Here is a 13,753-nt window from a genome sequence, read left to right on the forward strand (position 1 = left end):
TTTTCTCCCTTTTTTCCCTTCTTGATATGAGGTTACAAAATGGGTACATTTTCATCTGCACGAGGAGAAGTTGTGTTTGGCGGCGCTTTTCATTTTTCATTTTTTTCGGCTGGGAGAAAGACAAAACTTCCTGCACACAGTCCCCGTCCCCTTGTCTAGATGTCTTTTTGTATCCAAGATTATAATTGCTTAGCGATCTAGTTTGTATGCGAACATGTTTTGTCCAAAAGCTCTCTTCTAGACATAACCCGAAGGTGATGTCTTCAGTCGCTCGGTAGTTATATATCCCGCTGTCAGTAGTGCTAAAAGTACAACCCATCTTGATTCGCCAAAATATGCATATCTAATATACAAGGGAGATGTCCAAACCGAAGAGTAGAGAGAAGGCCACTCCAACAAAAAATCTATACTAGTATACAGTTCAATCACACCGACCATCCTTCCACCCAGTCCGCCACCTCTCCTCCCACAACCGACAATCAAACTCCTTCTTCCCAAGCTTCCGATTAACCTCATTATGCGCCTCGCACATCCACCACCCAAACTCCTTCCGACTCCCCAGTTTCGGCTGGTTCCGTCCACTCGGATGCGCCATCCATGCCCGGAAATCATCCGCGCACACCCAGCACGGGTACAGCTTTGAGAAGAACTTCAAGAACCCGCTCATATTGGCCTGGTGTTCCGCGTCTGCCTTTTCGGGATATGTGGCGGCCATCGAGTGCAGTAGTGTCCATGTTGAGCGGCCTAGTTCTTCAACGTCTGGCGGGCAGTCTGAGGGTGTTTCGCTGGGGGAGGGGGTTGCGGCAGCGGCGAGGCCGGCCGTTGGGGTTGTCATTTTGCTTGTGCTCGAGGTGGGGGTTGAGGTAGAGTTGGAGTTTGCGCTTTTGAGGTCGGCTTGCTTGGTCAATGCTCGCCATGAGGCGACGGAGGTGCAGGTGCGGCAGCTGTGAGATTGGTGTGTTAGCTTGTTCTGCAGACCCGGAGTAGACCGGCTGAGCCGGTTTGTTGTCATTGGTATATACATACGGCTTTCCGTCCTTGTCCAGGACTACGCCCTTGGGCAATGGGGGTTTCGAGTCATCTCCGGCTGGTTTCGAGGAACTTGCGGAGGCGGCGGGGTTTTGCTGGTTGAACATGGAACTCATGTCTTTATATTGACTATTGACTTGCTCCGGTGGAACTGAGGACATGTTTTCACTTCTAGGTCTTTGTTTCCCTCGAGAAATTGGCGGTGTGGAGTTGTTGAAGTGATTCGGGGTTGATTTCTAATGATTGCGGAGAAACAGCGGAGGTGAGAAAGAGATAGTAGTGAAGGATATTCGGCGCAACAGTCAGTAAAGACAACTCAAAATAAAGCAATCAATGCCCTTAGGATAAATGAGTTTTGAATATGTCGAAACTCCAGACGCTGAGCTTTCAGAGCAACCTTGGAGAACAAGTCGCAAATGACATAGAAGTGAAATGTCACGGCGCCGATCAATCCACCTGGGCATCTCGATCCGGCTTTGTCATCCATTGCCGCGCTCTCTCAACTCAGACGCGCTCAGGTTCGCAGTTGATTGAAAGGCGTAACCCTTTTTCTCCCATTACTTTGCTCTTTTGTCCTTATTTCTCTACCTTTGTTCTGAACAGCTGGGCCATTTGTACGAACTCACTCCTAAACCATTAACTTCCTTTCAATCGTCGTTGGGCGACATCACTATGCCGCCGAAGTATACAATGTTTACAATGTCCGACTCTGAGTCTGAAGCTGAGAGAGAGGTGTCCAACATTCCCTCTGACCAGGTTCTTGAGAAGACACTTCGCGACCAGGTGGCTACAATCTTTAAGTCGGGAAACATGGAGGAATTGACCGTGAAGCGCGTACGACTCGCCGCGGAAGATACACTAGGTCTCACAGCGGGGTACTTTAAGTCTACGGGCGACTGGAAAGCGCGGAGTGAGAATATAATCAAGGATGAGGTGGTACGTCTTGTTTGCATTTACAGCGCCCTTTCAGATCAGGTTCAGAGGAAAAGACACTCATTGCAGCGCTTTTACAGGAGACACAAGACCAGACAGTCCAAAATCCACACTCCCAAGCACCTGAAAAGTCTCCTCCTCCCCCGAAGTCCGAGACCACTGCCCTTACGAAGCGAGCAAAACCAGAGACGATGCCAAAGCCTAGGAAGCGTCAGAAGACTAGGACGCCGGTGTCCGATGAGGAAGAGGAGCTATCAGTTCCGCCGTCTGACGAGAGTGACAGGGTCACAAAGCCCAAGAAACGATCGAAAGCGCCAGTCAATAAGTCACCAGTGAAGGCCTCCGTACAGAAACCCAAGAAAGATACGTCAGATGCTTCTGATTTCTCCGGTGATGAGAGCGAGGAGGTCACAATGCCCAAGAAACGATCGAAAGCGCCAGTGAAGAAGTCCGCAACGAAGAAGCCCTCCGTTCACAAACCCATGAAAGATATATCAGACGCTTCCGATGTTCCCCATGACACTTCAGACGTCGCCAAAGAGACCAGGGACACCAAGGACGATTCCGAAAGCGAGATGTCGGTTGTGCTTGACGAAGAGCCTCAGCCCAAGGCCCCACGCAAGCGACAGAAGAGTGCCGGGGGAACTGCGACCAAGACCAAGAAGAAAGCTCCCAAAGCCAAGGATGAGGATATCAGCCCGGACCAGGCTGAAATCAGACGGCTGCAAGGATGGCTTGTCAAATGTGGAATCCGTAAGCTGTGGGGTAAAGAACTGGCGCCATATGATACCCCCAAAGCCAAAATCAAGCATCTCAAGAAGATGCTGGAGGATGCTGGAATGACTGGCCGGCCATCTCAAGAGAAGGCAAACCAGATCCGCGAAGAACGGGAGTTGAAAGCGGATCTAGAGCAGATCCAAGAGGGCGCAAAACAATGGGGTGCCAAGAGTGACGAGGAGGACGAGGATGCGAAGCCTCGGCGTAGGCTGGCTCGGGGGCGACAGTCGCTTGCATTCTTAGAGAGTGATGGCGAAGAGACAGATTGATGGATAGCATAACATAATGAATGAGTTCGACGGACCAGAGGCTGCCGGGAAATCGGAAATGCGTTCACGTCACTTTGTACTTCATACTTCATGTTTCATAATACCCAAATATATGGTAATAGGGGTCTCCATCATCGCCCAGCTTTCGGTCCACTCATGCGCTGAGCAGTCAGGCTGAAGATGGCCACAGAAGAGATGAAGAGAACGAGATTGTAGAACTACACCTGTTAGCATTATCAAATAGACCCGAGGGTTCGATGACATACAGCCTTTCGCGAGTACTCGTTCTCCTCCGCCTCTGTTCTAGCCTCGACAAAGAGGCGTCGCAAGTTAGGGAGGTTAGCCTGAGATGCGTTAGTGGCAGTCTGACAGTTGACATATATAGAATAAATACCATTAACGCAAGGATAGTCTGGGTTAGAGGGCAGAATAAAGGAGAGAGTTGATGACCGTAGAGCGGGAGAGTCCAGAAGCCACCATTTGTGGACAACTTTTGATCGTCCGGAACACCCTTTCTCTCCTTCCTCGCCTCCATTCTTCCTTCAAATCTCCCCACACCGGATTGTTCACCTACTTCTTTGTGTTTGCGAACAAGGTGACGAACAATCTCGACAAATTCCATTTCCCGACCTCGCGCGACCGTGAATCCCCCGCAGTCGTCCATCGCTACACAATTCCCACTCCCATTCCCGATCTCTAGGCGGAGGCACGACCTGGTCGTTGCTGAAGCTTATACATCCTCGCCATGGCGATGAACAAGATCCGTGGCGCCTTCACGGTGCCTCGGAAAGGAGAAACTTTCGAATTGCGAGCTGGACTTGTGTATGCGGCCCCCTCCACCATGCGCTGGCTCCCTCGCCATAGTGAATGACGGATGATATTAACTATGATTACAGTTCCCAGTATGCCTACGAACGGTATGTACAGCAGTGAAGACTTCAGTTGCCCTGGTGGTGTATGTCGAAGACGTGGTATGGCTGACAGTGTAACAGGAAGGAATCCATTCAAAAGACAATCATGGCCATGACCCTAGGAAAGGATGTTTCGGCCTTGTTCCCAGATGTTCTCAAGAATATTGCTACAGGAGATCTGGAGCAGAAGAAATTGGTCTACCTCTATCTCATGTAGGTACCACAGTACCGCTGAAGGTGGCTACGTATGCTAATCGGTCGAATCTCACTTCCAGGAACTACGCCAAATCGCACCCTGATCTATGTATTCTCGCCGTTAACACCTTCGTACAAGATTCGGAAGACCCTAACCCACTGATTCGTGCGCTGGCAATCCGGACAATGGGTTGTATTCGGGTGGACAAGATGGTGGACTACATGGAAGAACCACTGCGCAAGACACTCCGAGATGAGTCGCCATATGTCCGCAAGACCGCTGCAATCTGTGTCGCCAAGCTTTTCGATCTAAACCCGGCAATGGCTCTCGAGAACGGATTCTTGGAGATGCTCCAGGAGATGATTGGGGACCCCAACCCCATGGTCGTCGCCAATTCAGTGACCGCACTTCAGGAGATCCATCACACGGCACCCGAAACACAGGCTTTGCAGATTACTAGTAACACTCTACGGAAGATGCTGATGGCTTTGAATGAGTGCACGGAATGGGGGCGCGTCACTATTCTCACAACTTTGGCCGAGTATAAGACCTCCGACGTGAAGGAGTCCGAACACATTTGCGAACGGGTCGCTCCTCAGTTCCAGCATGTTAACTCCGGTGTGGTTCTTGCTGCAGTCAAGGCTGTTTTCCTGCATATGAAGAATGTCAACCCGGACTTGTCGAAGAACTACCTAAAGAAGATGGCTCCGCCACTGGGTATGCCCCCTCGCTGTTCTCATTACAGTCCATTCATGCTAATTTTATATAGTTACATTGGTTTCGTCAGCTCCCGAAGTGCAATACGTCGCATTAAGAAATATCGACCTTCTGCTGCAGAAGGAGCCTGACATCCTCAACAAAGAACTCCGCGTTTTCTTCTGCAAATACAATGACCCGCCATATGTCAAGTTCCAGAAACTTGAGATTATGGTGCGCATAGCGAACGACCGCAATGTGGATCAGCTCCTCGCTGAATTGAAGGAGTATGCCCTTGAAGTCGATATGGACTTTGTCCGCCGAGCTGTCAGGGCAATCGGCCAGGTCGCCATCAAGATCGAGAGCGCCAGCGAGCGGTGTGTTAACACGTTGTTGGATCTCATCAACACCAAGGTGAACTACGTCGTTCAGGAAGCGATCGTTGTCATCAAGGACATCTTCCGGAAATATCCTGGCTACGAAGGTATCATCCCGACTCTGTGCCAGTGCATTGATGAGTTGGATGAGCCTAATGCTAGAGCGGCCCTCATCTGGATTGTTGGAGAATATGCCGAGAAAATTAGCAACGCCGGTGATATCTTGGGTGGCTTTGTGGATGGTTTCAACGAAGAATTCTCTTCGGTATGTTATTCCCTGCCGATACACGCTACCATCTTGGCTAACATATACCTAGACCCAATTGCAAATCCTCACAGCTGTGGTAAAACTCTTCCTCAAGCGACCTGAGAAGGCACAAGGCCTAGTGCAGCGAGTACTCCAGGCTGCGACCTCCGAGAACGACAACCCAGATGTCCGTGACCGGGCATATATTTACTGGCGTCTTTTGTCCAACACTAGCGATTCAAACGCGACAAAGAACATCGTGCTATCGGACAAGCCTCCTATCGTCACCACCATCCACTCACTGCCACCGTCGCTCCTCGACCAACTCCTTTCCGAACTGTCTACTCTCTCTTCCGTCTACCACAAGCCCCCCGAACAGTTTGTCGGCCACGGCCGATTCGGCGCCGATGCCGTCATGCGCGCTGCTATCGAGTACGTATTCAATCTCCTGCGTTCGTCAAGCACATTGCTAACCAATCCACAGGGAACAACTCCAGAACGCGCGCGAGAACCCATTGGCTGCGGCTGCTGCCGCTGCTGCTGGCGGCACCACGGCCCCTGCGCAGGCGCAAAACAACGTCGAGAACCTGCTGGACATCGATTTCGACGGCGGTGCTCCTGCCTCCGCACAGACCGAGCCTTCAAGCGGTATGTCCGGCCTGGAGGGTCTGGCTGGCACCCCCGTACGGGTAGCATCCCCTGCAGCTGGTACAACCACGGGGCAAGCCAGCAACAACCTGGATGATCTTTTGGGCGTGTTCGGAGACTCTGGTGCTGCCCAGCCCTCCTCGAGCGGTGCCAACAGCGGTGATCTCATGAACGGATTCTCAGGTCTTGATCTCTCCGGAAATGCGGGTCCTTCTCAAAATACCCAGACCAAGAAATCCAACGACGACATCTTGTCGCTCTTCTAGTGCAATAGCATTGATGGTATAGCCAAGTGTGTCTAGCTGGCCCTACTGGCTGATGTTATATCCAGGTGTTTTCGCAAGCGAGGATCTGAACTGAATGAGATAGATTGGTGTTTTCTTTTGCTTAATTTGCTTGCATCTCTACCTAAACGGACTTCAAAAGGCCTGTACATTTTCTGCCTCGAATATCAAGTTCTTTGTGATGTTATTGAGCGTAGATTAAGCATATCTTGGCAATGCAGCCAAGCCTTGTAATGTGCATGTATGTAGGTATGAGGGACATCTATAGATAGATACATGTGCCTACCATTTAGCCCTACTTTATAGAGATGCAAATGGAGTTCTGATTTTTCTCGGCCGATATAGGACACAGCTCCACAGAAAACGGTAAAAAAAAGGCCCTACACCTGGATATCGACCACAAAGCGAATTTCTAGGTAAGCATATCGTAGTCTAATCAAGCAATTGTATTGGAGAGCAGATACTACCTGCATATGTAAGTAGACATGCATGTATGGATTCGATTCTGGGCAAACCAATTTCCCTAGGTAGAGAGACAGCACAGAGACAGCACACTCTATGGGCCTTTATGCCTCCAAATCTCCAAATTGGATCCATAGAAGAACGCGGCTTACCAATTATTCATCAAACCGAAGTTTCCAGTGTGCAAAGTCGGGTGGGACTCTGGGCGTGTCCCGCTTCCAAGACTAGAATATAAAATGGGGCAGTCCCCGGGAAGGAAGTGTACAGTGAACAATTTCCCTAATCCACATCATGGCGCAAACAGACTACAAATTCGAAGGCTGGATGGGTCTCGACCCTAGTGCCGCCGAGGGCAAGATGGTCTGGCAAGAATTCCAGCCGAAAGAGTGGGAGGAGACCGATGTTGATATCAAGGTCACTCACTGTGGTATCTGTGGTTCCGATATACACACTCTGCGGAGTGGCTGGGTATGTTTTATGTTTTCTGTATCAGCGAGATCTCGATATGGGAAGACACGTTGTATAAGATATCTGTATAAGAAAAAAAAAATCTAACATCGCCTCAAGAGACCCACCGCCTACCCCTGCTGCGTGGGCCACGAGATTGTCGGCACAGCCGTGCGCGTGGGTAGCAAGGTATCCGGCGGCATCCAGATCGGCGACCGCGTCGGTGTCGGCGCACAGAGCGAGTCCTGCCTCGGCCGTCTAGGCGACTGCGAGGAGTGCGCATCAGGCCAGGAGAACTACTGCAGCAAGAAGGTTGTCGGCACGTACAACAGCATCCACTACGACGGCAGTAAGTCGTACGGCGGGTATGCGCGGTACCACCGTGTCCCCGGACATTTTGCTATCAAGATCCCCAGTGCCACCCCATCGGCTGATGCTGCGCCTATGCTGTGCGGCGGCGCCACCCTCTACAGCCCGCTTAAGCACAATGGCTGTGGTCCTGGCAAGCGCGTGGGCATTATTGGTGTTGGGGGACTGGGTCACTTTGGCTTGTTGTTTGCTAAGGCTATGGGGGCTGATAAGGTGGTTGCCATCTCGCGGAAGATGGGGAAGAAGGAGGACTCGCTGAAGATGGGGGCGGACCTTTATATTGCGACTGATGACGAGCCGGACTGGGCTACGGTTAATGCTCGGTCTTTGGATTTGATTGTTTCCACTGTCTCGTCTACTAAGATGCCTTTTAATGACTACCTGGGTCTGCTGAAGACCGGTGGATCTTTTGTGCAGGTTGGTCTTCCTGAGGACGGTGGGCTGTTCGCTCCTGTTCGGAGCTTGATGCGTCGCCTGAAGCTGCAGAGCTCCCTTGTTGGTAGCCCTAACGAGATCCGGGAGATGTTCCAGCTTGTTTCTGAAAAGGGAATTCGCCCGTGGGTGCAGGAGATCCCGATGAAGGATGCGAATAAGGCGATTGTGGATATGGAGGATGGAAAGGCCCGCTACAGATACGTGCTGGTCAATGAGTAGGTGCCTGTAACTAGATAAATATAGAGATGTGTTCATGATTGAAGTCTTAAGGGCTGAAGGAGTCAAAATATCGCTGTACACCTGCCGACTGTATACACGTGACAGCCAATCAAATCACGCACGTGAAGGCCGTTCTCGGAGACGCTAATCCATTTTGGGACACTCAGATTTCCCCCGCGGTGGGATGAATCATTCCGCCTCTTCTTCTCTACTTTGGCTTCAAGGAATTTCCGTTGAGTCAATTGACTGTCGCAACCATGTCTCCTACTCTCTCACAACAATATCTAAGTACCCGTGGTGCCGAGTACGGGGTGGGTCGGAAAAATAACCATTCCAAATTTCATCGCAAACATGTTACTGACACTGTCTTTCTAGAGAACCTTTGAAGATGTTGTTCTCCAAGGCTTGGCCTCCGACGGGGGTCTCTTTATCCCGGAGGAAATGCCTACCCTCCCTAAGTCATGGGAGACCGAATGGCGCGATTTGAGCTTCGAGGATTTGGCGCTCGAAATCATGTCACTCTATATCTCTACGGACGAGATTCCCCGTGAAGATCTCAAGAACATTATCTACAAGTCCTACTCGACTTTCCGTCACCCCGAGCGCACTCCTTCCGTCCTCCTGGAAAAGAACCTCTACCTCCTCGAGCTATTCCACGGCCCGACCTTTGCGTTCAAGGATGTTGCGCTAAGTTTCCTCGGAAACCTGTTCGAGTATTTCCTCGTCCGAAAGAATGCTGGAAAGACTGGCAAGGATAGACACCACCTGACCGTTGTCGGTGCTACTAGCGGTGACACTGGGTCAGCTGCTATCTATGGACTCCGCGGCAAGAAGGATGTCTCCGTGTTCATTCTTTTCCCTGATGGTGGCCGAGTCTCGCCTATCCAAGAAAAGCAAATGACTACCATCTTGGACCCCAATGTTCACAACCTCACTGTGGCTGGCTCGTTCGATCACTGCCAGGATATCGTCAAATCACTCTTCGCTGATGAAGACCTTAACTCCACCCACAACATCGCCGCCGTCAACAGCATTAATATGGCCAGAATTCTGGCCCAGATCACCTACTTCATCTACTCCTACTTTGCCCTCACCAAGACCCCCTCTTTTAACAAGGATTCTAAGGTCCGAGTCGTCGTCCCGTCCGGCAACTTCGGCGATATCCTTGCCGGTTGGTTCGCCAAGTCGATGGGTCTTCCCATCGAGAAACTGGTGATCGCCACCAACGCAAATGACATTCTCGACCGCTTCTTCCGCAGTGGCGGCCACTACACCAAGAAGGCCCTCGACGCCCCCACCGACCACGGCGTGAAGGAAACCCACAGTCCAGCCATGGACATCCTCGTCAGCAGCAACTTCGAGCGTCTCCTCTGGTTCCTATCCTACCAAACCACCAGCGGCACCGAAGCCGATCGCCGCAAGCACGCCTGTGAGAGCGTCAGCGGGTGGCTAAACGAGCTTAAGACGAACGGCGGCTTCCAAGTCCCCAGCGAGGTCCTCGAAGCCGCCAAGGTTGATTTCGAGAGTGAGCGCGTTAGCAACGAGGAGACCATCGCTATGATCCGTGATATCTACAAGACATCTTTCCCTAAAGGTCTTGGCCCCGGTTCTGCCAAGAGCTCCAAGACCGGTGGTTACATCCTCGACCCCCACACTGCCGTTGGTGTTGCTGCCACGCGCCGCTCTATGGCGCGCAATCCCGATGCCACCCATATCTCCTTGTCCACTGCCCACCCGGCTAAGTTTGCTGGCGCTGTGGACCTTGCTCTGCGTGGCGAGGATGGTTATGACTTCACCGAGATCCTGCCCCAGGAGTTCATTGGTCTAGAGCAACGTGAGAGTCGGGTTACCCCAGTCGGTGAGAGTGCCGGATGGCAGGGTGTTAAGGAGATTGTCAAGGCGGAGCTTGAACAAGAGCTTCAGGGTTTGCGGTAGATAAGGGACCTGGTATGAGAAAAATAACATGCATCATGGAATATACCGAGCTGGTAAGTGAATGAAGGGGAGTGGAGCTTGTGCACGCTGAGAGAGGCCTATACTGTAGTATAGACACGTTGACGCTTTTACTTCTATCTAAATATATGTCTGTTTTTGTTTATAACCTAGAATCTCGCTTCAGAACATAATTCTTTATATGTATATTTGTTTTCACTGGGCCATTCATGTATACCCAAATCCTCAACATTTTAATGTAATATTCACGCTACTTGATACTGGATTTGCCTTCAACAGGTTCCAGACATATATTCCGATCAGACAAGCATGTAGTAGACATGTCACTCCAAAAGACATCCAATTGTCGCTAACTTAGAAAGACTACGCAGTCTCGTTGTGAGAGACAACAATTCCCGCATCCCTCTTCTCGTCGCGGTAAATCGCCTCCTGTTCACGGTCGTACTCCTCAGCAAACTTCCTTCCGTACAGACCAATCTTGTACCAAGGAAGGTCGAACATCTTGTCGATGGTCTCAAGACTGCGACCAGCAGCCTCTGGCACAAAGAGCCAAACCCAGATACCACCAACAATGGAAATAACACCAAAGAAGTAGAATGTCCCATGAGGGCCGAGACCCGTATCCTCGAGCAGCATCTCAGGGAGGACACGGTTGACGGCATACTGACAGATAAAGTGCATGGCCATAGTGATGGACGAGCAGATACCACGAATACGGAGAGGGAACAGCTCCGAGGACAGCAGGTACTGACCACTGTTCCATCCAAGCGCCCAACCAACACCAGAGATGTAGATGAAAGCGATGGCGGCAGTCGATGCACGATTCTGCGTCTCACTGGGGACGAAGTCTGGGTTTTCGGCGATGGGAACGAGGTTGAGGAAGATGGCGATGTAGAACATGGCAACGGTTTGGATGACAATACCAATGATGAGAGAGCGCTTACGACCGGCCATATCGACTAAGAAGAGAGCGCAGATGATGGCGGCGACGAATTTCACGACACCGAAGACGACGGTCGAGAAGAGGGACTGCTCTTGGCCGGTGATACCGACGAGAGTGAACAAATCAGGCGCGTACACCGTAATAGCGGAGCCACCGGACCAGCAAGCCATGTTCTGAGCCAGGTTGGTGAGGAATAGACGGTACGCGTTGCGTTTGATGCCCAGGATCTCCTTGAATAGACCCTTCCAGCCCATGCCGAGCGTGGCCTCCATCTCTTCCTGGTAGGCGACGTCCATTTCGGAGATCTCGTTCAGGACGTATGGGTGGTGGGCGGGTAGGCCACGGAGCTTGCAGAGGACCTCGAGGGCTTTCTCGCGTTTGCCCTGTTTGATGTAGAAACGGGGGGACTCCAGCTGGAAGAAGGTGAGGAGCAGGATGATGCCGGCAAACATGAGGTGGAGTGAAGTAGGGACGGCCTGTAAGTATGAATGTTTTAGTCAAATCAGTACGACAATGGTTGTAGTGGATAGTACTTACCCAGCGGTTGAAGGTGTCCGCCATGTGAATCTGAGTACCCCAGTTGGCGAAGTAGGCAATCATGATACCACTGCACTAGGTATTAGCACATAAAGCGAGACAACTGGGCAAGAAGAAGAGCATGAACTTACAGGTACACTGCACCAGTAAACATACAAGTACAGAGACCACGAATGGGAGCGGGAGAAATCTCAGAAAGGTAGATCGGGCCGACGACGCAAGTCTGTCCAATACCAAGACCAGCAATGAAGCGACCAGCGTATACAGCAGCCATGTTGCCGTTGTTTCCAATAAAGATGGCGATTCCAAGAATCCAGAGGACACAGAGTTGGCGAGTAGCCCAAACACGACCGATACGATCACAAACGATGAAAGCACTGTTATTCAACGGTAATTAGCAAAGGCTCTCGGGATTGAAAACGAGGACAGTCAGTTTCAATGGCAAGACTTACAGGAGAGCACCGGCGACACTGCCGAGCTGAACCATGGAGGAAATAGTACCCTTGACACTAGCGAGGTCATCTTTGTCGAGGTCGTCAATACCGACAGACCGCTTGAAAGCGTGGGAGTTGAAGACACCCGTGATGAGACCTTCGTCAACACCACGGGCGGCACCCATGAGACCGAATGCAAAGACGGCGAACCATAGCTTGAAATTGAGTGTCTCCTTGGGCAAGCCGCCTGTGTTGAACTTGAAGACGTTGATAGCAGCACCACCCGCCATGATGAATGTTATTTTCTAGACAGGTGAAGGAAGGGGTAGACAGGTCACTTGTGAATCGAGGCCGTGAACCTGTATAAGAGATGATGCAGCGCCGCAACAAATCTCGGATGAAGAGGATGGGCTTAGCAGGGGTCTTCGAGGCTGGCAGTCGTGGAAGAGAGAAGACAGTGAGGGGAGGGCTGCATTTAATAGGAAAAAAAAAAAAGATTGTGCGGAGAGCCGACATGCAAGGTCTGTCAACCCCAGAAATTTCCATATCACGCCATGGAGGCTCATGCGGGGGTGCCATGGGGTATCAAAGGTATCAAACGCAAGGTTCATCAATGGAATGGGTCGAATGGTCACCAGCCTTTCAAGGCTTGCTTGGGCCGAGCCTTGGCTTAAAGATTAAATCCACGTTGTTCCTTAATTCTCCGAGTCTCCGAGTCTCGGGCGAGGATAAATGAGCCATAGATCTGGCGTTGCAGTAGGATTGTACATAGGATTGTGAATTGAACCGGTTTCCCCCATATCATTCCCAGCGTGAACTACTATCTGATAGAAATAAGCACACTATAGAGCTTATAAAAGTAGTGACGTCGAAGTGCGCTTTGTGATACTAAGCTACGTATGTGATAGACCATGCAAGGACCACATGGATGATGATCTCGTTCCGATCCCAAGAATTATAAATGCCGATGAACGGACCAAATGTTTCTAGAGCTCTCCGAATCCCGGTTAATACTGGACAATGTCGCCAGAAATTGCAGATATATGCCTCACCAGGAGCCAAAGGATTCCGAGGACCTCTTGGCTGGATGCATACGGTCTTCTCCGGGGGCATCTCCAGAATCACGAGGGATAGGGTTTGGATGATCGGCCATGTGTTCAAAGCGTACCCCACGCCAAGCACGGCTAAATGCTGGTTTGACCAATCAGAGGGCTTCATATCAATGGCGCTGCTCTCCAGATTTTGGCTCCCGTTCCACACCCATCTGCGAGCTATACCTATTTGGGATATGCCCCCATAACTTAATTGCGGATTTCCTCATTTCCCCCGTTGTTTTCGGAGGGTCTCCGAAAGCCAGTGTTAAAGTTCCGGCCCACCAAGCAAGAAACCGACAGTCTCGGGGAAGTACGCGGTGAAGAAAGTCGGCATCTGAGAAGACACTGCTAAATAGAGAAAATGTCGAGCAGGAAAGCTACATTGCAATAACATTGGAATGCCGCAGGCTACATTTCAAATCAGTTCTGGAAGTCTTTGTGTTGCAGTGCGGTAGTGTGTCCCGTTGGAAAAACCAAAGAAACACCGGCGGTG

General features: G+C 51.0%; 7 protein-coding genes across 7 annotated transcripts; 4 read left to right on the plus strand and 3 right to left on the minus strand.

Moving 5' to 3' along the window:
- Positions 1 to 421: 421 nt before the first annotated feature.
- N7489_002483 (flavin-linked sulfhydryl oxidase) lies at positions 422 to 1,190 on the minus strand (the record flags this gene model as incomplete). The annotated part of the gene is made up of 2 exons (XM_056708238.1): positions 422 to 944; positions 1,027 to 1,190. 2 exons carry the CDS (start codon positions 1,188 to 1,190, stop codon positions 422 to 424), a joined length of 687 nt encoding a protein of 228 aa, XP_056572540.1.
- Positions 1,191 to 1,701: 511 nt separating this feature from the next.
- On the plus strand, positions 1,702 to 3,008 carry N7489_002484 (putative transcriptional regulator; the record flags this gene model as incomplete). The annotated part of the gene is made up of 2 exons (XM_056708239.1): positions 1,702 to 1,965; positions 2,043 to 3,008. 2 exons carry the CDS (start codon positions 1,702 to 1,704, stop codon positions 3,006 to 3,008), a joined length of 1,230 nt encoding a protein of 409 aa, XP_056572541.1.
- A 131-nt stretch (positions 3,009 to 3,139) lies between these two features.
- Positions 3,140 to 3,630, minus strand: N7489_002485 (DUF5310 domain-containing protein; the record flags this gene model as incomplete). The annotated part of the gene is made up of 3 exons (XM_056708240.1): positions 3,140 to 3,226; positions 3,275 to 3,352; positions 3,403 to 3,630. The coding sequence occupies 3 exons, from the start codon at positions 3,628 to 3,630 to the stop codon at positions 3,140 to 3,142; spliced, it is 393 nt and encodes a 130-aa protein (XP_056572542.1).
- A 123-nt stretch (positions 3,631 to 3,753) lies between these two features.
- N7489_002486 (putative AP-1 adaptor complex subunit beta) lies at positions 3,754 to 6,349 on the plus strand (the record flags this gene model as incomplete). Its single annotated transcript, XM_056708241.1, has 7 exons — positions 3,754 to 3,830; positions 3,905 to 3,925; positions 4,001 to 4,132; positions 4,195 to 4,832; positions 4,885 to 5,453; positions 5,506 to 5,867; positions 5,920 to 6,349. 7 exons carry the CDS (start codon positions 3,754 to 3,756, stop codon positions 6,347 to 6,349), a joined length of 2,229 nt encoding a protein of 742 aa, XP_056572543.1.
- Positions 6,350 to 7,120: 771 nt separating this feature from the next.
- Positions 7,121 to 8,299, plus strand: N7489_002487 (NAD(P)-dependent alcohol dehydrogenase; the record flags this gene model as incomplete). Its single annotated transcript, XM_056708242.1, has 2 exons — positions 7,121 to 7,297; positions 7,397 to 8,299. 2 exons carry the CDS (start codon positions 7,121 to 7,123, stop codon positions 8,297 to 8,299), a joined length of 1,080 nt encoding a protein of 359 aa, XP_056572544.1.
- Positions 8,300 to 8,556: 257 nt separating this feature from the next.
- Positions 8,557 to 10,234, plus strand: N7489_002488 (threonine synthase THR4; the record flags this gene model as incomplete). The annotated part of the gene is made up of 2 exons (XM_056708243.1): positions 8,557 to 8,610; positions 8,675 to 10,234. 2 exons carry the CDS (start codon positions 8,557 to 8,559, stop codon positions 10,232 to 10,234), a joined length of 1,614 nt encoding a protein of 537 aa, XP_056572545.1.
- A 381-nt stretch (positions 10,235 to 10,615) lies between these two features.
- On the minus strand, positions 10,616 to 12,456 carry N7489_002489 (uncharacterized protein; the record flags this gene model as incomplete). Its single annotated transcript, XM_056708244.1, has 4 exons — positions 10,616 to 11,671; positions 11,733 to 11,802; positions 11,864 to 12,109; positions 12,185 to 12,456. 4 exons carry the CDS (start codon positions 12,454 to 12,456, stop codon positions 10,616 to 10,618), a joined length of 1,644 nt encoding a protein of 547 aa, XP_056572546.1.
- Between the last annotated feature and the right edge of the window lie 1,297 nt (positions 12,457 to 13,753).

This window comes from Penicillium chrysogenum (genome assembly GCF_028827035.1).
Source record: "Penicillium chrysogenum strain IBT 35668 chromosome Unknown utg000001l_segment0_segment0, whole genome shotgun sequence".
Taxonomy (NCBI): Eukaryota; Fungi; Ascomycota; class Eurotiomycetes; order Eurotiales; family Aspergillaceae; genus Penicillium; species Penicillium chrysogenum.